Raw genomic sequence first — 22,611 nt, 5'->3', positions numbered from 1 at the left:
CGACCTTGTTTCGCGAACAACCACCCTCTATTGCGTATGCAGTTTTCACAATATCTACAGGTCAAACCTGCGTACACGATGTTAGACCTTATTTGTACAAGGTAAAAAAAGCCTTTAAAAAGATTATAAAAGTATGTACTAAGCGAAAAAGATAATGAAACTAAATATAGATAAGAACATTTCTGCGATCAACGACGACGGTTGTGCCTATAGAATAATGAAAATGAAAAGAAGTTAGGGCAATCTATCACGGTAAATTTAAACAAACGCTGAAAACAATTCAAAATTGCCACATTGATACAATAAAAAAAGTATCGTAACAATTCTCGGAGAAGAGCATTGCGATTGCAGTAAAGTCTGCGAGGTGCCTTCTACTTGGCCAGCACAATTTATCAGTTTCTACTGCACTTTCCATTTGCTAAGCAATGCAATGAACACGGTAAAGGTCGAGAACACGGGATAAATGAAACGTACATCACGAGCACCTGCTCAAGCAAGTCGTCTCCTATAAAATACTCACGCTTTTCTCATCGACGATTTGTTTTTAGCATGATGTCGTTGTTACGAGGTCTCGTCGTTTTGCAATTTTTTGTGCCGGCCAGCTATGTCGTCGTTGCGTTTCACAAAGGGAATGGTAATCCAGACGTCGAGCTTACAGCAGTGAGTTACTTCGTTTCTCTTCTCTTAAGGTCGATAACTATTTCTTCCGCTTAAAGTATTTCTACATCATGTTCTCCTTTAATTATGTTTTACAAATATTTTCGTTTTAATAGCCCGCATTGATACGAAAGTACGGTTACCCGGTGGAAGCGCATAACGTGATCACAGAGGACGGCTATATTTTAGAAATTCATCGGATTCCGCATGGACGAAATAATAAGGCGATCTTGGGGAAACCACCGATTTTGCTACAGCATGGTTTGACCGGAAGTTCCGCCGATTGGATCCTCAAAGGACCAAGTAATTCGTTAGGTAATTAAATAGATATGTGTATGGTAAAGTTGATAGTAACGTTATTCTGATTGGATAGAGCGATCAAGACAAGTAAAATAAACGAATATTTCGTTCTGCTCTCCGTTCTTTAAAGACATGTTGTTTACTAACGATACTGAATCCGTACAATAGAATCGAGTAATAATTTTTCAATTTAGTAAGGTCTTTAAGATGGGAAGTAAATTTTTGCTTGAACTTCATTTCTGTCTATTCGATTGTAAGAAAATTAATTTAACTCATTACTAAAATTACATTTTTCAAGTATTGATAATCTTATTAAATTAAAAATAGAACAAGACTACGTACATAGATTTACATTGCAGTTCCTATATTCATACTTTGTCTTTTCTTGTGAAAAGTTAAATTAAACAAAATGGTTGTATACAGGAAGAGAATAGTTTCTGTATAATAACTTTCTAAATCATCGACTTACATGCGTCGAGTAACAATTTTCACGCGACTAATGTAAAACGTGTTAAGCATTTGAAACATCCAAAAAATGCGGAAACTTTAAATAGCGATTTTAGCGCTCCCATGTGAATTTCTGTCGAGAAAGCTGTTTCATGTATGTAAATATATATTTTAAAATCCCACGGAACTTCATTAAAATTCCTCGATATTTCGCTAGTTTCTTAAATATCGCTATACTATAAAAATCTAAACAAAAATCCTTCTGTTACCTTAAAAGGCAGAATTCTTTAGAAAACAGATAAGGGTACCTACTAACGGATACGATAAGATATTCAATGATGACGGACGACTTAACAGTAGGATGTCCTACTATTATATATACGAATACGAATTAAGTTTTATTTACAGATGATCAAATGATCAGCAACTTTTTTATTTTGTTATTTTTAGCGTACATATTGGCCGACGCGGGTTACGATGTGTGGCTAGGGAACAACAGAGGCAACATCTACTCGAAAAACCACACGTCGATTTCATTGACGGATCGGCGTTTCTGGGATTTTAGGTACGCTTGCTCATATAGAAAATCGTTTAACGTTTTTCATCTTGGAGTCGACCCGCTTTTTCAGTTACCATGAGCTTGGCGACCGTGATCTTCCCGCAACGATCGATTACATACTCGACCAAACAAGGTATGAAAGGCTCTCTTACATTGGCCACTCGCAGGGAACGACACAATTTTGGGTGATGATGTCGAAAAGGCCCAATTACAATGGGAAAATAGCTTTAATGATTGGCCTTGCTCCTGTTGCTTTTACCGGGAATATGCGCGGTCCGATTACAAAACTGGCTAAATTAACATACATGGGCGTGGTAAGTTGTACGTGAAATTTTTTCCGATTGCGTAAAACGGTATGCAACGATATCGATTGCATTTTTTTCATCCTAATGATTAAGGCATGTTACGTACCGAAGAAGAAATAATGAAAGTATTCTACAAGTTGTCTGGGGAAAGGGAATGATTTTTAAGTATTCTTTTAATACCTACAATGTTTCAAAATGTTTTACACGCATTTCTCAATCTTCCAATATGAATGAATTTGAATAAATGAAAAATTGTTAACCACGGGTTTCATGCATTTATTCTATACACAGATGTATGAAGTCTAAACAATACGTTTTAATAACATTTTCCATTTATTCTTATTTAATAAAACTTTTAAGGAGAATATTAATTTCAGTTTAATATTTGTCTTTACGAACTGCTAAAAGAATGTACTTTTACACGGAGATCCATGGTCTCCCGAAATACGCACTATTAGAGACAATAGTCTTTCACAATTTTCCAACTGTCTACCGACACGTGAAGCAATGATACTAAACAAGATTATTATCATATAAGCAATCGTAAATTTAACATTCCATTGGATAAAACACTAAAAATGATACGATCCAATTTTTTTTTCTTACAGAATGACAATTATCTGCACAAACGATCGTTGCTTCTATTATTTATTCATTCTTTAACATAGTCTTTTAATAACATCCTGTAATTGTTTCAGCGAATAACTGCACGTATACTTATGCATTTCTAGCATCTCTTAAACCTTGAAATTTTCATTATTTTATATTAATCTCCAAAATTGGAAATTTATACATATCTGTCTGATATAGTAAGTTAGTACATATAACTCTTGGTTTGATTTCACAGAGAATTGGTGAAAAGTTCGGTTATCCAGAAATTCGTGCCCGTTCTGGTTGGGGAAAACTTGTGACGAATTTGTTCTGTAAAAATCAAACCCAACCACTTTTTTGCAACAATTTTCTCTTTTTGATCACTGGTTTTGACCAGTCGGAATTAAGTGGGGTAAGGTTGAGTATTAACCTTTTGCCTTTCAACAACGTGTTAGACCCGTGGTGAAGATTTAAAAGAGAATTTAACAATGATAAATATTATTCAATACTTTTGAATTTAAAGTAAATATTATTCTTCTGTTATCAATAATTATACTTAGACATATATAGAATATGCCTAGAATTTATTTGTTCAATAAATTATTAATGGCAAAGTACTTGCATCGATTATGGTTGTAAATAATAGGGCAAGGGGTTAAACGTATTTTATAATTATTCGAGTAAAAATTCACATAGAAACTTCCAAACAATATTTAGGGCAATCGGTCGGTGATTCTTGGTCACATACCGGCAGGAGCTTCTTGGAAACAAGCGGTTCATTTCGGTCAAGGATTTACACACAAGGGTAAGCGATTATAAACTATAAATTATAATTTACAAATAATAAATAATGAATGATCTCAACATGAAAAAGTGTTTTAGACCACTTCAGAGAGTATGACTACGATAATGAAGAAAAGAATTTTCGGTTGTACAATTCTTTGGAACCACCAGAATACGATTTGAACAAAGTGACTGCACCAGTTGCACTTTTTAGTAGCAATGACGATTTACTGGCGACACCAGAGGTACCAAAAATACATGTGACGTGCGAAAATTATTAGATTCCAGTATTAAAACAAATATAAAAAATTCGGATTTTGTTTTATAAATGACACTTCACTTACAATAATTGATCGCAAAAAAATACATTGAATTAAATTAAGACACATCAAATGTTTTACACGATTTAGTAACAACAAGTAGAAATTACTCAAATAATTACGATAACAGTTCACGATCACTTATAAATCATATTTACAATTGTGCATTGTAATTTATTGATAGTTTTACAAGAAATTAGGAAATTGTGAAATAAAACGTTAAAACTAATAACTTAAACATCTCTGAAAAATAATGTAAACAATGATGAGAGATTTATCGTACAATAAATATTATTTTATTTTTTTAGGACGTTAATCTGCTGAAAAAGAAACTTGCTAACGTGGTATTTCATGATGAATTATCCAATGAAAAGTTTAGTCATTACGACTTTATATGGGGAAAATATTGTGTGACATTGATATTTGAACCTATATTAAAATTATTAGCGGCCGGCAAGTGAAACGGTATTTGAAGAGAGTAAAATGAATTTAATATAAGTTATTCGTGATGGAAATAAATGAAGAGATAAACCAAAATTTATTTGTTAAATAATTATACACGCAAGGGTATTAGATGATAAAATTACCTTATTTGCAGTCTTTAAGAACTCACAAGCTCAATGTTTTTTTTTTGTATTTTATTATAAATAAAACGCACTACACAAAGTTCTGTTTTTGTTTCAATTATACGATTAATTTTTTATTACTAACCGATACGTATTAAATACTATTACGTGAAATTAATAACCACAGTATTGTACAACTTGTTCTCAGCCAGGAAGATATATTAACATGGTGGAAAACTGAGTTTCAAATAACATAGCATAAACTGCTTTAAAATTCTTCTCATATATGTAAATGATAACAAGCATTCTTCTTTTTTTATATTTTGAGCGCTAACAGTAGAATATTTAAATAACATATTTCTCATTTTATAATGTTACTTCATAGTCTTTACTTGCAGCAAAAGCCATTTTCATTAATATATTTTTAAATATACTCTTGGAACTGCCATTTGGAACATACTTTCTGACACACGAAAAGTATTTATGTTTAGTTCACCATAATTGGAAGTATAAATAATTATAGTGAACAAAAATAAGAATAATAAATTCTAAATTTTGTTTTGACACAGTAAAATAATGTTCTCGTTTTCATTGTACTATGTTGTAAAATGATTACAACATTATTATACGTCTGAAATATTAAAAGTTATTATATTGTTTTACACAGAAATGAAATAGAATAAAGTACAATATTCTTCTTGTCTATGTACATGCATAAATATATATACATTTAATATACAGGGCGAGGCACTTAAATAAAATAATATATATATAATCAAAATACCCCGTGTATCCCTTTAATGTTAATTATTTATTATAATAGTAGTAATTCAAAAATTTTATTCTCTTTTAAGTTTCCCTTGATATGTTTTTACTTTTACAAAAATCTATTGAATAAGAATGTAAAAATACATTTTATTTATCAATATCCAAAATAAATAAGATATTTATTTAAAAAAGGATAACATGGGCATTATTATTGACTATGAAAGTATGGTAACCATTATTTTAGTATACTTAAATAATAAAAATGTAAGTACACAATTTTATTTTCTTTTTCCAATATAAAAATTGAAAATAAAATGTTGGTTTTTACTTTACATATGTATGTATGTATTTAATGTAATATAACATATTACAAATAACACCAAAGATTTTAAGATTTTGTTCAATTCAGATGAAATGTCTCACTCTGCATAATGTAGTATACATATCCGGCATGTAACAATTTAAAGAAAATGAGTAACTTTCTATAAAACGGTTTTTTATAATGTGTTTTGGCAATTTTATTTTCGTGTGTGTTCTTAATCTAGATTCCTTCCGAATTACCCTAACTTCATGTCAAATCTTCATAACTCTCTAATTCTTTTATCAAGATTTTTAACAGTTTTCTATATTTATAATAATCACAGGAACGAACAACTGTCAGCAGTAAACAATTTTGATAGGCTGAAACACTTAAAAAATAACATAATACATTGGACGTTTAAAATTGCACAAAATTAAGTGCTTTCACTAATTATTTATGAGATATTATAACTTACTGTATAACATGTAAATCATTATCTTTTAGAATTTCTAATGCATACAAAAAGGCATGGTAGTGGAAGACTTTAATTCTATTTTACTGTAATGTAAATATTTTGTAAAAAAATGATTGAGTATATTTTGTCTTCTTTAATTTAACCTGCAATAAAATTGCATTAAAATGTCGAAGAAAAACATCTTTTTATTTTGTGCAATTTTTATTTTATAGTCATTATTTCGTTTTATTTTAACTTAAATAGGAAAACGTTCTACATCAAAATTGTTTACTGTGTAACTTTCACGTCCTTGAAGCACGTAATTTATGAACAAAAATATTTGAAAAAATTTGTAACGCTATATTGTGATGTGATTAGATTCTTTTTAATATACATCGTGATCAACATTTTTTTCAAGTGTTTAGTAGTGTATATATATATATTATAGATTCAAACTGTCTGTATAAAAAAAAAAGAAAAAGAAATGTAGAAAAAAATTAGTTCTTTTAGAAATATACGTACGTTTTCTGTATTCTTTTTAAAACGTAATTAATCTATAATATACAGTGTTCTTCTTAAATAGATATTAGTTTGTTAGAAATATATTGTTGCTATTGTTTCAATGAATACGTTCATGCAAGCGATATAATAGAATCGTATAATGCTTGTAAATATTTAATAGAACGACTGCATAACGGAATAACATATTATCTACGAGATTAATCGAAGCAGTCAGGTACATTTTCCGTTTTAATTAATTTCTCATCTAAAAATAGCTGAAAATAATACCCATCAAGGTCCATTTATAGAACACCATGCCGTGTCCGTTTCGTGTCCCGATTTTTAATGAATCGATCATCATAGTATTCGATATAACTGTTTATACATCATCCGTACTATATACATTACTATCCGTGGCTCCGACGTACCTCAGTTGTATTCGATAGCCTCCGATATTTTTCCGATTTCTCGGCCGAGCCACAGAAAGGTACTGCTATAGTACGGATGCGTATGAACTTTTGAAAGTGTCCCATCCGTGCTATATTGCAAATTTCATATTTCTCTTACAGTAATAAGTATTATGTGGTATCATTCTAAAATATTCATGAGACTTTTCTTCATGATGTATTAATTGCTTGTATGTATTAAATTTTCCTTTCTCTTTATTCTTATACTACAACGGATAAACACTATATCGTCTTTTCTTTCTCTGTTGTTTTTCTTCTTTTTCGTTTTCTTCAACTATGGGTATTGCTATGATAGTTAACTCTTAAATCTGCTTACGAAACCTGCTCTAACACGAAACGGCCAACAGCACAGTTTTATATAAAACCTCCTTTAATACGCTTGGCTGCAGCACCATGTGAAAGAAGAGTCAACATGATCATATAATACGTGGCGCAAATTAAGTATTTTTTTGTTCCAATACTTAATACAAGAATTCTGTAAACTTCAACATTGTTACAGGTTTTCAAATCTCTTGCAATCTACAAAATTTATATTAACTATTGATTAGAGGCAATCTTGTAATATTAAACAAGCCTTATTTAGCTTAATTTAATGGAAGGCAAAACATTTGCTTCAAGAGTCCTTTCTTTGGACTTTCATCTTCCTCATCATCGTAATTGTGTTGACCATAGTTACTAATGATCTCATTGTTATTGCTAGAGCCGTAAGTAACATCTGTGATACTTAGAGAACTGGAGCATATCGGACTTTCGTATCGGAATGGAAAAGGTGGCGATAACCGATATTCGTTATAATTATTGTCGTTCTCATTCTCTTCGGAGTACGTCATTAAAAAAACGTTGTTGTGATAACCTCGATTTCTTGAGCTGATGTTCAATAGAGGATCAATACGAAGCATCGCAAGTTTGTCTTGTAATTCATACATGTAACACGGCTGCAATTGCTGTTGGTGTTCATTGTGACGTTGCACAATAACGAGCGGTTCTTGTCACACGCAGTCTTCCAGAGACATGAGTAACGGGTTCACATATTCAAAGCCTTCGAATTCACTCTGATCGATCTTGTCAATTACCCTCCTGGAAGACATTTATATCTATCAGTAATATTATATACTTGTAGGTACATATACTAGACGAAAAATTTACAGTTATAAACTTACGGATCATCTGGCGTTAAATGAACGGGTTCATCTGTAAATTCTGGTGGGAAGTTGGCTAAATCACGATCAGAATCTAAACGTGGTTTGTAAGGCGGTGTAACTTGTTTCTGTTCCAACTGTAGGTGAAACGAATAATATAAGAATCATACTGTTCTAACGCTAACATCGTGCGAATTCAATATATTGCAATAATTACCATTTCCCAATCAATTGCTTTAAAGAAAGGATGAGCGACGATATCAAGGAAAGCTGTTGGCCTTTTACCGCAACCTAATCTTTTAGTAGGATCTTTGCAAAGGAAACCTTTAAGAACAGAAGCCGCTTTTACTGATAATGACCTAGGTATACGAATTGTTTTCTCTAAAATAACTTGGAACAGATAATCTTCGGTGTTTTGATCGGGATTCTCTGATGCGCCTGCGATATCAAATGGGCTACGCCCTGCAAGCATTTCGTACAAAAGTACTCCAAGTGCCCACCAATCTACAGAGAAGCTATAATCATCACCCTGTAATATTTCAGGAGCAATATAATTTGGAGTGCCGCAGAATGTGGAAGTTGTGTCACCCTCACGGACACCTTCTTTGCACATTCCATAGTCAGTTAATTTAACGTGCCCTTCGTGATCGAGTAGTACATTATCCAATTTTAAATCTCTGTATATTATACCTGTAGGAAAAAAATTACCATGAATCAATTTCTATTCTTGTAGCAGCAATGAGAGATTAAGAAACAATTTCTTGTTTGAATTTAGTCATATATCATTGTACAGTCATAAACAAGTTATCTCAGCTCGTTGCATATAAAATGACGATTCTATAAAATTTGCGTATAAATTAATGCATTGATGTGTCAATTTTGCTAACACGATACTTTCATATTTGTCTGGAAAAGCGTATTTGTCATAAAATTCTTGAAGCAGTATTCATACTATTTTTCGAATATTTACCCTTTTCGTGTAAAAAGTTTAAGGCGAGGCTAATTTCAGCTGCGTAGAACCGAGCGTGCTCTTCCGGAAGACGACGTTGTCTCTGCATGTGGAACATAAGATCACCGCCCCGTACAAATTCGATCACGAAGAATAATCGCGAGGGGGTCTGAAAGCATGAGTGCAGCCCCACAAGGAATGGATGATTTGAGGCAGTTTCGAAGACGTGTTTCTCTGTTTGAACCCAGTCGATGTCCTCGTCGTCCGTCACCAAGGCTTTCTTGATCACTTTCATCGCGTAAATCCTCTTTGTACGCTTCAGTTCCACCATCAAAACTTTAGCGTAGGAACCACGACCGATTACCTTAATCAGTTCGAAATCATTTAATGAGTATTGCCTCTGCATATCATTCGAGTTATCCGCATCGTTTAGCGTATCCAGCGGCAATTCCTCCCTCTCTTCGCTTCCGGTTCCTACAATCATATACAATCCTGTAATAACCTGACCACTTTAAATCTTTAAAGACTCCCATCTCCTTCTCGTGCAAAGTTAAAACCATATTGACGAACGGCAAATTAGTAGGCATCGAAAATGAGATGAAACAATTCAGTCCATTCAAAACTGAATATAGTCCGTTTAAAACTAAATTTGCAGACTCTACGCCCTCGACGCAAGACGATCAAAGACGCCCTTACGATTTCGTGAATGCTCCTCGATGATGGGCGACTCTGAGATCTCATCTTCGAGATGAGCAACTGGACTGCATTGAACGGAATCAAGCTGTTGTTGATCGCCGTTTCTGTCGATCGTTTGTGCCTCCGTACTCGGCATTTGTTGCTGTTGCTGCGTGCTGAGGCACGACTTCCTCACCACCTTGTGGCATTTCTTGTGGACCAGTAGCTTGCATTGGATGCACTTGAATCCCTGTCGACCTAGTCCCCAAATCCGATCCTGGCAGAACGCGCAAAACGCTCGCTGCGAAAGTTAAACAGAGAGTGCAAGTTATACGGGACCAATCGGCGCCGCTATTCTCACGAAACCCTCAGAACGAGAGTAGTGTAAGTCAAGGAGAGCCGTATATAACTCTAATTACAATTACTGTCTTAATTCTACCCTCTTCTTCCTCTTCTTCTCCTCTTCCTCTCCCGGTGCTCTTTTAATCCGTTACTTCTTTAATTACCCCCAATCCGCCTACGCGAATTTCTGCACGCGTCTCCTTCTCTCCTCTTTTTCTCTCTTTTTCCTCTCTACTCTAACCGAGTATCTTCCCTCCTTCATCGCCCTCAATCTAAACGCAACAACCCCTATCGCTACACTCTTCCTCCCTTGTCCCTCTGCAAACACCCTGGAAACCTCATCCTATATTAACCCTTCCTATTCTCCTGGTTCTTATCCGTCCTCGTCCGAGTGAAATCGACTTACACCGCCCTCATTACCCCGGTGGTTGGAGTGAAAGAAGAGATTGTAGTCGGGTACCGGGACCCGTTAAAACACAGAATAATTCCCGGGGACCACTAGCCAGCAAGTTCCTTTTATCAGGAATTAAATCTATCCGAGACCCAAGAAGATTCCTTCTAGAAAACGTCGGTTGTGTAACAAGGTAGCGGTGTGCGTCTTCGTGCCACAATGGAAAAAGATGGTGTGAAATTATATTCGAGAGCAGCGAGAAGCGTGGGCGGGCGGAGAGGGTCGGTAAGGGTTAGATGGGTGAGAGGGAGCAGATAGAAGGTGTGGAGAAGGCGAGTGGAGGTTAGTAATTGAATGAGAATATGATGCTTACCCGATTGAAACGTTTCGCCTGAAATATATGACCATTCACTCGGTACAGCTTCCTCCATCTACGTGCGCCGCGTCTGTAGATGCTTCCTTTGGAAAATGAAAAAACATAAATATCACAGACGGACATGGAATAATCCTGTCTTCAATGTCCGCGGACACGGTCTTCTTCGTTCTGGATTATACAAGATGAATCACCTGACTCAACTGACTTGAATCGCTTGCGCACTGTTTGTCACGTAAAAAACAATTCCAAACAAAAGTTGCGTGTGGCATCAAAGAGAGCGTGAGTCTTTTTTGTAGAAATACGAGTGTCGTCTTGAGTTTCCGAAGTAACGTGGAAAAATAAAAGAGCTGTTAAAGTGTATGTTTTAAAAAATTAGTAATGTACCCATGTATTCTTGAGTGAAACGGAGATTCTTAGAGTCGCTTACATTAAATATCGTCTAAAAAATGTCTAGTTGTTGAATAGTCGTTTACTTAGTGTTCGATACTCTTATCTAAATGTTAATAGGTTTATAACATTGAACGCATCTCAATGAAAGAGCAAAATAAAAACAAAATTGATTCATATATTGTACACATTTTGATATCACACAACATTCGTTTCCAACATTTTTTCATACGATAAACAGTTCACGAGGAGTCCAAGACGGTAGGGTTTGGTGACTCATCCTGTATTAGCTGACCGCGACACTTCGGTTCCTATCGAATTATTCTACGATGAATCAAGCACGAAAGGCGACGGTAACACGCCCCGAAATCATTCGCGAAAATTTGCATGCCTAGACGATCCTGCTAATTACAATCTCTCGTCGCGACGGTGATCTGAAGAACGCGCCTCTCGTGATACTCTAAGTCAAGGACGGACCCGTGGGAATACCGCACCGAAAGATCCGCAACAGAACTGCGTATCGCCTGAGCCTCTCCATAGCGTGGCCCGTCAAAACTATCAGGCGATCTTTCACAAAGGGCGAAACGATCAAATCGCGAAATTTGTAAACACGGATAGAAAAATCCCGACCCTCGCGTGCAGACCCGCGAATATTCGAACCGAAGATCGAACGACGAACGCCATCGGACGCGATCCATCACCGATGCTTTCAGCTGAATCATACGTACATGATGAAATAAAACGGGAATAAAAAAGAAATGTATCGAAACCATTATGAGACATTGATCGGAATGAAATCCCTTGATGCAGCGATAATACATCAAAAGGAAAGAGACAAGCGTCGATCAACGAAAAAACGAAAAAAAAAAAAAGAAAAAGAGAAAAACGATACGCCAGAGACAAAGTCCTCGCAGTAGTCGTACACGTGAATCGATCAGCCAGGCTATTCATAAAACACTTCCCATGATAAACAGAAGAAAACTTATTCGCTAATCGTATATAACTCGCTGGCTAGTATTATTCGTGTTCGGAGAATGCTGAGCGGATGCCGTTATGCGTGTTAGAGAACTTGCGACTATTTATTGCGACGAAAAACTCACTGTCTTCTCCTTGACAGGGCATTCCAGGTGCGGGCGGGACGTTAGGAAAAACTGGAACAGAAACGGACGATTTTCTTAAATCGAGGATCGCTTTTTTGGCGTGTTAATGTGCTGTCGAACGATGGAATTCGTTCGAGCAAAACTGAAAAATAGATTGTTTCTTGAGAAATGTCGACGAACAGTCTTTTGCGATTCGTCGTTCACACACAAGACCGATACCTGGATCATAATTGTAAAGCTGTAGATTTTATATGTTCATACTATTTTTATAAACGAAACACACGATACTGTTGTGAAAATCTATGCTATAATAAAAATAAACACTGTTATCTTATTTCAATTTAGTATGATGTTTAATTGTTGAAGTGAATCTTTTTTTAATCTTGATTTTTTTCATGCAATCTATAAAAAAATGGAGATTCGTACAACGAACCGCAGTAATTAGTAATTAGTACTTACACACACAGATCATAGTCATGTTTTCAGTGTTTTAAGTTATACACGCGAACTCATTGCAATTTCGCAATTAAATTGTAATTATTTTGTAATTTGCGCATATGCACACAGTATACATAAATATTCTTGTATAAAATACCAATAAATATGCAAATATTCGTGTGTTATAAAATATAATATTATATTCTATTATAGGATCAAATCCTATAATAAATTGTTTCTTCTATATTTTATTGGTTCAAGTAAATTGTACATTTGTATATAATTTGCTAACCCTTTAACAGCGATAGTTCATGAGCGCCTTTTTGGTATATCATCGCTGACAAGAGTAAAAGATGGACGCCTGTATAACTTAGTATTTGTTTCGGTTTTATAGCGATGTAACACGAGAAATATTTAACAAATCGTTTTTATCTTATATTATTTAATTACAATTTTAATTATATTCAATTACTGTGAACAAAAAAAAATGTAACTCGACCACTGCCCGTCGCTAACAGTGCCAGCGGACATCACAGTTGTCTTTTCATTACGCGTTCGTCGTCAAGGGGTTAATGGCATATCTAATTTGATAGCAGTTCACTCGGGTTGATCGAAAACTCGGGTTTCGAGGCACGAAAAGAATATCTTATGAATATTCAATCATGCAAAGCGGGCACCTTGGCGGTAATAATTAGTCCGGGCTCCAATTTTTTCCTCGGCGGTGTTGCTACAACTAATTTTCTCATCCCTTCTCATAGACATTCTCGGAATCGTATACTTCGAACGCTGTTCGAACATCCGCCACCGTGTACCGTGTATATTGCCCGTGTTCACATGTTCCACGTGATCAAACTTCATAATTCGAAACGCAATCGAGTCGATCTGCGTACATTGAATATAAATTTCTCGGGGGATGGATGACGAATATTAGAGAAAAAAAATATATATATCGCCGAATACTAACGGAAATCGTGTATCAAGTCTAACGTTATCATAACGTCTTGGTATCCTTGTCAGCACAATATAGACAATGGTCGGCAACTATCGAAGGTGGAACGCCTCTGCACACCGCGAAACGCGTTTAATACTCACGACAGTCCACCGAATTTCTTGCGAATAACGGTTTCGATTGTATTATCGTGTTTCTTTTTTCTCTTTCTCTCTTTTCCTTACATATCTTAGTTAGTTCGCCGCTAGTACATAGGAAAATCTTCTACTGTCACCGTTGTTCACAGCGACATGCTCATTAAACGCCGCCCGATAACGAATAACATTGAATTGAATCGATGCGATCGCGTTATCGCTTATCGGCGAGAAGCGAGAACCATACACGGATAGGTGCAACGTTGTTTTCAACCTACGCCTTTACATTTCACTCGCGGCCGAATAATCGATCGTTCGAAACTATTGGCGGGGCTCGCCACGAAATTAAAGGAACCGTCCTGCTCTGTTCGACGACCGAGTATCTTATCGGCATTGCCGAGTTTTTGGTATAATCAATTCGTCGGAGCTTAGAAAATACTTTGTCCGACTGAACGAGGCAACGTGTCGTTCGATTGATTATCCGAGTGATTCTTCGGTTCGTAGACTTTCTTTCCGTTTGTAGTTTTTCATTCCTTTCAACAAATTTGAAAAGAAACTATTCAGACAGAAATACCTGTAGGCTCAAATCCCAGTACGATTAAGGGGAAAGAAGCGTACACGTTTATAAACGATCCGCATGTAACACCTCGCAAAACGATTTCACCGCGGCGAGCATCACTGCAGATATTGTTTGTAGAGAATGAATACAACAGTGGAGCGTTAATTATGCCCATTATCCAGTGAACGCAATGATCAAACGGGGTCAAACAAAAACTCTTATTTCGTGGTGCGGTGGCAGCTTATTGTGCCACTTCGCGCGGCTCTCCTTTTTCACCTCTTATGCCGTTGTTCGTTAATTTTGTCCATAGAAAACCCATCTCGCGGTCATGTCACTAAATCTGTATCACCGTAACAATTTCGACTATATTCACGGAATCGTAACCAACTAATTTCTATCGCGTTTCTCGTTATAATAGTAAAAAAAGTCATGGAAAGCATGGGGAAAGAAAAACACAAACTTTCGGATACAAAAGCGTGTCAACGTTTGGAATCGGTTCAGTTCGAAACGGAACGATACTCGTGAACAGCACGAATCGCTCTGAAACCATAAAATATGGGGCAGCCAGAGATGATTAGATAAGCGCACATGTTAGCACACCATCTCGAAAACACACACTATTCTTCGCGATCAATATTTTGCAATTCCATCCAAGCCGTCGGCTTTAGATCGAGATTACGTTTATTCGGCTAGGTAAACCGTGCCAGTTTACAGCCGACGACAAGCGACGTACAGCGTACCGAGATATTAACGGAAACAAATGCCGCGAACGGAAGGGAACGCAGGGCGGTCGATGCACCGCGCGCTTCGTTACGAATCAATCGACCAGGTTAATGAAGCACAGGGGAAAGGGTACCGAGAACCTACCCCAGGTGATGTCGTTGAACCAAAATTGCGAGGATCCGGTGGTATCGTCGATCAGCGAAGATGCGGGATCCGGTGGTTGACTACATGGCCCGTGTACACGACACGTATTAGTCCCTATGGCTCGATTGCTGGTCGCGTACATCATCTCCGTGGCGATCACGTCATCGAGATCTACCTCCGAGGTGTCGTCGACACCTTTCTCGCAGAGCAGCTTCATCCTGGAGCTGGATGAGCCGGGTTGCACGAATATATCGTCACGGGGACTGTTATTGGGCGAGCACTCGCTCCGGATTCCCACGATCGGTTGCTCATATTCGGCGGAATCACTGCTGGGCGAGGGTGGATACGTGCTGGTGCTTGACTTAATCGGCCGTTCACGCGGTAGAACTTGAATCCCGGTGGATGAGGTGGATGGGCCCTCGACGGCGGCCGGAATTTTTCGACTAGCGGCAGCTGCTGTCGCAGCAGCCAGTGCCGCGGAATAAGAATAGAAGGAACCACCCTGTATCATCATACTGCAGGGTGGTTCCTCCACTGCGGCACCAGCACCGCCGGGCCCGGAAGAGGTACCGACACCGAGCTCGCCCTGTACTTGCTGTACACCGTACAACCCCGTAATCCCCGTCTCGCCCTGATGAAACTGTTGCTGTTGCTGTTGTTGCTGATGCAACCCCTGAGATTGTTGTTTATCCTTCTCACGGCGGGGTGACCGACCTCTATCGCTGACTGACGTTGCGCTCCAATAACCCCACGCCATTTCGTCGACGAATTTACCCCGTTATTTATCTCTCCGCAAACTTCCTCTATCCCGGTTGTCTGATATCGTCCGCCAACAACCGTACACCACTGGCCCCCGTCTTTTGCTCAGTATCACCCTCTAACTCCCACCCCCAAACGGTTTTCCCTACTTTCCTTCCCAGCAGTACGTGCGCACGCTCTCTCGGTCCCTCTCTTTCTGGTCCGTTGTCTTTCCCTTCCTCTCCTTCTTTCGCCCCGTACTCCTCTGTCCTCGTCTCCTCTACCGTACGGCCGACCTCTTGCAGGAGCCCGGCTGAGAATGCGACGAGTCAGCGCGATCGATGCTGGTTTATCGCCACTTTTGCAACCTCTCCAGTGACAACAGCGATTGTTAAAGATACACCGTCACAACCTCTTGACACGAGTTCCCGAGGACTCGCTGGAAACGATCCCTAGGCCTGACCGCTCGCTCGCGCGCGCGTGAGGGTGCTCTTCAAGCTAACTCCGTTACCTGACCGCGGGCCGGACACCTCGGAGAATGATCAACCGCCTTCGACCCTTCCACGATCCCACCCTTTTTCCTTTCCCCGAAGAGCCGAGATCTCCGGCTGGGACCCGAACGACCGCGCGCGCGTTCTCGCCTCCCTTAACTGCCTCTCCGGCGGATTTCCACGAGGAAACGCGCCAGGTAATCTGTCCGCGTAAGAATATCGACTACCACCGCGGTATTCATTGACTGCTGCCGCCACCGCCCGACCAATTTTACTCAACGAAATGCGCAAACGCTGGGATAAAGTCACGCCGAAAACAGAACTGTTTTCGCTTTAACGAACCGACTAACTCGTTTTCCTTTCCGTTTCCCCGTTTCGCTACTTCCTGTCTTTTTCTCTACTTACATACATCCCCACCCCACGTACCGCTTCCGCCTCCGCTCCTCCCACACCCCGTGGCTCACCCCTGTTCGCTCCAATTCTTCTTCTTCGATATTTTCATCCGTTATCCCCTTTCTGTGTTAACGTTCCTTCTTTCCCCTACCCTACTTCAACCCTTCCTCTCGTAATCTCTCACACCCCCTTCACGTACATTCTGCTTAACTACGTTCTTGTGCCTTCCGACCCTCGGCTCTTTTCCTTCTTGGTTTTAAGAGTCTCTTTTATTATTTTCTACTCGCGTGTTTGCCTTCTTTTCTGATGGAGTTTGTTAAACTCCATGTAATCGCTGTCCTCGAATGCTGTCACGCGCAAATGGGACGACTAGTTAGAGGACGCGTTTAATTTTTAATAGTTATCGACGACTGTGCATCGTGAATCGGATGCAGTTGCTCGAGTTGCAATTACTTAATTACTGGATAGTTTATGTCGCGATAAGCCATGTTAGGATGATTGATGAAATGATCTTTATACATTATATCTGAATTATTTAATGCTCTTGTTTAACTTGATTTATTGTTAAAGGGTAAAATGAAAGGATTGTAATTAGTAACATTATGTAACTATTACAAATGAAATGAGTAATAATATATTGAATATTAAAGGGTCTCGAACACGTAAATAAAGTGGATATGTGTTGAAGTAAGGATAATAGAACAAACAAATTGATTGCATATTAAATGACACTTAATTAATTGTATTTAAATACGATTATCTTACTTTCAATAATTATTCATACTTTTATAATAGTAATAATTAAATTGTGAATTAAAATAACAAACTTGTCCAAGATTGTAATATGTTCAGAATAAAGTAAAAGCTTTATTAAATAGTAAGGATTGAATAAATATTACCACGAAATAGCTAACGAATACAAATAATGTACATGGAATACAAATAAACTGTTAGGAAATATTACTACTTACCATGTATAGTTATCTCAGTGTCCTTCTCCAGTTCATAAAGACGCATTGCTTCATCTAGTTCTTGTTGAGAAGCAATTCTGCATGGATCCCCCTCCTCGTCAACCCACTTCATTGTAAATTGATCTTGACCTGCTGCACCAAATCCACATATTGTACGCATTTCCTCTCGCAATGTATCTACCGAAATTCCAGGAGTAATGTATGTAATCTGCACTTCCCTAGTGCAAAATAAACAATTATGATTTCTTTTATTAATTAAAAATTGTTCTTATCTTATAAGTAAACAAACAAATTGAAAATTATAAAGAATATATCTACATTATATGTTATGTAGGTACATTTTAATATTTCTTTGAAGGAATCTTGTACACATCAAAAAATGATAAATTACATTAAAGTCCAAATAATATATTAATAGTATAAATTTGGTTTACATTGTTAAGTTAAATAAATTCCAACTTATGAAAAATCATAGATCATTATATATTGAAAATGATATATTTATGCAGGTAATATATGAAGATCAATATTTTGTTTCTTAACTTTATTATTTCTGTTCCTTTCATTATTATTTCCATAAAAATACATATTATTACAAAGAAATTGTATATTACCCATTATAAACAATTTTCACTCGAATATCGTCATTCTCTGTCGTTTGTGTAGGCATTTTTAAAATGTGTATTGACCTCTTCTTTCTAAAATATAAGAATAATTTAAAATTATTATAAAATTATATTTTTATTTATGAAATTATAATATTTATATTATACAAAAAAGTATTAGTAAAAGATCACAGAACTTTTACAATTAGAATTTTTTATTTTAATAAAGAACATGATACAAGAGTACAGTTTATAATAAGCTAATAGAATTTTGAAGTTTTGTTAAATAAAACGTAATTAATAACGAAGTTGTTATGATTAACATAAATTTAGATTTCTTTATTTAAGAAAAAAATTCTGTAATACCTGTTACACTGTATCGACAATAAATTAAACAAGTTGACACTCTTTAATTCAGTAATTTGTCAAAACTAAAAGAATTATAAATAATCATTAAACTTGAAACTACCTTAGTTTATAACTATCTCAATTTTGTTACATGTATGTGATTTCTGACTCACCACGATTTTTTGTCAAAAGTGATCTAACTGTTAAGCTAGATAAAATACTCTTGGCATATGTCTTTAGTAGAATAACTTATCGTCGTTTTAAAACTATTAATTCGAAATAGGTATATAATAAACAAAATTGAAAAGTACTTAACACAGCAAAACGCGTTGTCACTTGGCAGTCGCCATGTTTATTAGGCACATATCTTCATTAGATATTTGACATAGTATGACGCATACGTATTATTTCCGAATGAAATACTGAAGAAATTAAACTAAATTACTGTTATACTAACTAATTCATACAACTAAAATATAAAAAATAAACATTGAATTAAATAAGTATCGAAATCATTATTTCTTATATGTTATCCACAATAACATGATTGTCCCTATGTAGTTTCGGATACAATATTAATGCGGATTTAAATTTAAGTTAATTGTAATGAAAGTCTGTCTATTCAGAATTATTTTTGCAAAGTATATTTGATCACTGTAATAAAAGTTTACTTAAATAAATTGAAATTTGGAAATTTACCTTCTACTTGTACCTCATTGTAATTTGTACTCCACACTCTTGTTTAATTAAATATAAATTAAAATGTACAATTTTATAAGTTAATAATATCCACCATCAATAAATGATGTGTACTACATAATTATTAAGTATAACAGTGTATATTAACACTGTTCTTAGTTACGTTCATGAATTCTTATCGTCTTGAACGTGCTTCTATACGACGTACAACTATAAATGTCACTTCTGTTTTATGTAGTTAAACAGTTTATACGATATTTGTAATTCATTGGATTCAATACCTAATAATAAGTAGTGAAATTTCAAACTTTAAACATTAATTTTTACAGCTAAGTCTTTAGTATCCAAGATAACCAGTTATGATTAACAATTTAAGGTTATTTTATATTGGAAATTAAGCAAACATTTTCGTTGGATATTAACATATTCAACAAATAAGGTAAGCAATATTATTTCACTTCTTGTTACGTAAAATTAATATTTATTAATAAAAATTCAAGTTCGCATAACATTTTTAAGCAAAGTAGAGGTTAGAAAATACGTATTAATAGAAACACAGTATTTTTATTGTAGTTAATTCTTAACACAAATTTGAAATTTCTGTTTTTCAATTTTAGTACAAAATGAAAAGATCACATTCTAAAAGTGATAGGGATGATTACGATCGAAGGCATCGTTCACGAGATCGTCATTACCACAATGATAGAAACAGTAGGAGATACGATGATCACAAAAGAAAATATGATTATGAAGAATCATACACAGAGGAACGATCACATAGACGACGTGATGTAAAAGGATCAAGAGATCATGAAAAAGAAAATAAAAGGAAAGAAGAAAAAGATAAAGGATCAGATAAAAACATGGAGAAAAGACAAGGAAAGAGTGCTTCTTCTGAGGTAACCGAGAGACAAAACCGCACAGTTGATTTATTAACATCAAGAACTGGCGGTGCATATATTCCACCTGCAAAATTACGCATGATGCAAGCAGAAATCACGGATAAATCAGGTGCTGCATACCAACGCATCGCATGGGAAGCCTTAAAGAAATCCATTCATGGTCATATTAATAAAGTTAATGTTAGTAATATAGGACTTATAACTCGAGAACTTTTAAAAGAAAACATTGTTAGAGGTAGAGGTTTGCTCGCTCGATCTATAATTCAAGCACAAGCAGCGTCCCCAACCTTTACTGCTGTTTATGCTGCTCTTACTGCAATCATTAATTCTAAATTTCCTAATATTGGAGAATTAATTTTAAAACGTCTTGTAATACAGTTTAAACGTGGTTTTCGAAGAAATGATAAACCTCTTTGTATTTCTGCTGGAACATTTATAGCACATTTAGTAAATCAAAGAGTAGCTCATGAAATATTAGCTTTAGAAATATTGACATTATTAGTAGAAACACCGACAGATGATTCCATTGAAGTAGCCATTGCATTTTTAAAAGAATGTGGTATGAAATTGACTGAAGTTTCTAGAAAGGGTATTGAAGCTATATTTGAAATGTTAAGAAACATATTACATGAAGGTCAATTAGATAAAAGAGTTCAGTACATGATTGAAGTTATGTTTCAAGTTCGAAAAGATGGATTTAAAGATCATGAAGCAGTTCCAGATGAACTTGATCTTGTTGAAGAGGAAAATCAGTTTACTCATCTAGTAACATTAGATGAAGCAACTGATTCTCAGGACATATTAAATGTTTTCAAATTTGATGCAGAATATGTCAATAATGAAGATAAATATAAACAATTAAGTAAAGAAATATTAGGTTCAGATGTTAGTGGATCAGAAAGTGAAGAAGATGACGAAGAAGAAAGTTCAGATGAAGATAGCAGCACTGCTGTAATGGAAGGAAAAGAAGATGTAATTGTAGATAATACTGAAACAAATTTAACAGCTCTTAGAAGAACAATATATTTAACCATTCATTCGTCGCTTGACTTCGAAGAATGTGCACATAAGTTAATGAAGATGCAATTAAAACCTGGACAGGAAACAGAACTTTGTCATATGTTCCTAGATTGCTGTGCAGAAATGAGAACATACGAGAAATTTTTTGGACTATTAGCAGGTCGATTTTGTGCTATTAATAAGATGTATGTTACACCATTTGAACAAATTTTTCGGGATTCGTATCATACAATACACCGTTTAGATACAAATAAATTACGTAATGTATCGAAATTTTTTGCTCATTTATTGTTCACTGACTCTATTTCATGGGAGGTATTATCTTGTATAAAATTGACAGAAGATGACACAACAAGTTCTAACAGAATATTTATCAAAATTTTATTTCAAGAACTTTCAGAATATATGGGACTATCTAAACTTAATCAACGAGTTAAAGATGTCACATTACAGGAAGCATTCGAAGGACTATTCCCCAGAGATGATCCAAAAAATACACGATTTGCTATAAATTTCTTTACATCAATTGGTTTGGGAGGACTTACAGATGATTTGAGGGAACATTTAAAAGCACATCCAAAGCCAGCAGTAGTGCCTGTAATAGAACAAAAACCTGAAAGTGCATCCAATGAATCCTCTCCTTCCAGTTCAAGTACATCGTCTTCATCGTCGTCTTCATCTTCTTCATCCAGTAGTTCAAGTTCAGATGATTCTGATTTTTCCTCAGAAGAAGAAGTGATTAAAAGAAAGAAAAGAACGAAGAAAGACAAAAGGAAAAAACAGACTGCAAGAGAAATGAAGAAGAAACATAAGAAAAAAGATAAGAAAAAAATAAAAAAGCCTAAGTAAAATATGCGTACAACAATTTTGTTTTTCATTCTTTATTGATATTATTCTTTTTTGAATAATACATTTCAAAAACATGTATACCAGCATATTGTAAATTAAAACATTTGTACACTTTGTGATACAAATGTATACACATTATTTATAGGAACTTAAAATTCTTAGAATATTGCTAATTTTTAATAAATATATTTTCATCAGTAACAATTGTCTATGTGTTTGATTATTATTCCATATATTTAATCCGCATTACCAAAACGAACCATATTAAAA

The 22,611-nt window shown here is 35.7% G+C and overlaps 4 protein-coding genes across 16 annotated transcripts; 2 read left to right on the top strand and 2 right to left on the bottom strand.

The window, feature by feature from the left end:
• Nucleotides 1-47: 47 nt before the first annotated feature.
• Nucleotides 48-4,850, top strand: LOC116425207 (gastric triacylglycerol lipase). 2 transcript variants are annotated; one of them, XM_031972627.2, is made up of 9 exons: nt 48-101; nt 549-660; nt 774-972; nt 1,855-1,969; nt 2,034-2,277; nt 3,116-3,271; nt 3,577-3,664; nt 3,742-3,887; nt 4,271-4,850. In XM_031972627.2, the coding sequence occupies exons 1-9, from the start codon at nt 79-81 to the stop codon at nt 4,421-4,423; spliced, it is 1,236 nt and encodes a 411-aa protein (XP_031828487.1). In that variant the 5' UTR covers nt 48-78; the 3' UTR covers nt 4,424-4,850. The 2 variants fall into 2 exon arrangements, with proteins under 2 accessions (XP_031828487.1, XP_031828488.1); XM_031972628.2 differs by lacking the exon at nt 48-101 and adding an exon at nt 225-439.
• Nucleotides 4,851-6,713: 1,863 nt separating this feature from the next.
• Nucleotides 6,714-7,945, bottom strand: LOC143174465 (uncharacterized). The gene has a single exon (XM_076366995.1). It carries the CDS (start codon nt 7,943-7,945, stop codon nt 7,604-7,606), a length of 342 nt encoding a protein of 113 aa, XP_076223110.1. The 3' UTR covers nt 6,714-7,603.
• aPKC (protein kinase C iota type) lies at nt 7,945-22,256 on the bottom strand. 12 transcript variants are annotated; one of them, XM_076366981.1, is made up of 11 exons: nt 19,571-19,675; nt 19,188-19,293; nt 18,533-18,616; nt 17,919-18,136; nt 12,379-12,429; nt 10,889-10,974; nt 9,804-10,083; nt 9,129-9,581; nt 8,376-8,848; nt 8,180-8,295; nt 7,945-8,096 (listed from the first exon to the last, which is right to left on the bottom strand). In XM_076366981.1, exons 3-11 carry the CDS (start codon nt 18,586-18,588, stop codon nt 8,009-8,011), a joined length of 1,821 nt encoding a protein of 606 aa, XP_076223096.1. In that variant the 5' UTR covers nt 18,589-18,616; nt 19,188-19,293; nt 19,571-19,675; the 3' UTR covers nt 7,945-8,008. The 12 variants fall into 12 exon arrangements, with proteins under 12 accessions (XP_076223096.1, XP_076223094.1, XP_076223099.1 ...); XM_076366979.1 differs by lacking the exon at nt 19,571-19,675 and adding an exon at nt 18,890-18,954 and having other exon boundaries at nt 19,045-19,192; XM_076366984.1 differs by lacking the exons at nt 19,188-19,293; nt 19,571-19,675 and adding an exon at nt 22,106-22,256.
• ncm (pre-mRNA-splicing factor nucampholin) lies at nt 19,859-22,545 on the top strand. Its single transcript, XM_031972714.2, has 2 exons — nt 19,859-20,009; nt 20,188-22,545. Exon 2 carries the CDS (start codon nt 20,194-20,196, stop codon nt 22,339-22,341), a length of 2,148 nt encoding a protein of 715 aa, XP_031828574.1. The 5' UTR covers nt 19,859-20,009; nt 20,188-20,193; the 3' UTR covers nt 22,342-22,545.
• The last annotated feature ends 66 nt before the right edge of the window (nt 22,546-22,611 follow it).

The sequence above is a fragment of the Nomia melanderi genome, chromosome 4 (genome assembly GCF_051020985.1).
Source record: "Nomia melanderi isolate GNS246 chromosome 4, iyNomMela1, whole genome shotgun sequence".
Lineage (NCBI taxonomy): Eukaryota > Metazoa > Arthropoda > Insecta > Hymenoptera > Halictidae > Nomia > Nomia melanderi.
Note: the sequence above shows the minus strand (reverse complement) of the source record. Positions and strands in the feature narration are given on the sequence as shown.

Excerpts from the sequence above, each read along its gene's own strand:
- LOC116425207 (XM_031972627.2), top strand. The coding sequence starts at position 79 with ATGTTAGACCTTATTTGTACAAG. Across the intron at positions 661-773 it reads CAGACGTCGAGCTTACAGCA|CCCGCATTGATACGAAAGTA; the intron begins GTGAGTTACTTC and ends TCGTTTTAATAG. Across the intron at positions 3,272-3,576 it reads ACCAGTCGGAATTAAGTGGG|GGCAATCGGTCGGTGATTCT; the intron begins GTAAGGTTGAGT and ends AACAATATTTAG.
- LOC143174465 (XM_076366995.1), bottom strand. The coding sequence starts at position 7,945 with ATGTATGAATTACAAGACAAACTTGCGATGCTTCGTATTGATCCTCTA.
- aPKC (XM_076366976.1), bottom strand. The coding sequence starts at position 16,082 with ATGGCGTGGGGTTATTGGAGCGCAACGTCAGTCAGCGATAGAGGTCGG. Across the intron at positions 12,430-15,325 it reads GTTCAACGACATCACCTGGG|TTTTTCCTAACGTCCCGCCC; the intron begins GTAGGTTCTCGG and ends TTTCTGTTCCAG. Across the intron at positions 8,296-8,375 it reads AAGCAATTGATTGGGAAATG|TTGGAACAGAAACAAGTTAC; the intron begins GTAATTATTGCA and ends TTTCACCTACAG.
- ncm (XM_031972714.2), top strand. The coding sequence starts at position 20,194 with ATGAAAAGATCACATTCTAAAAGTGATAGGGATGATTACGATCGAAGG.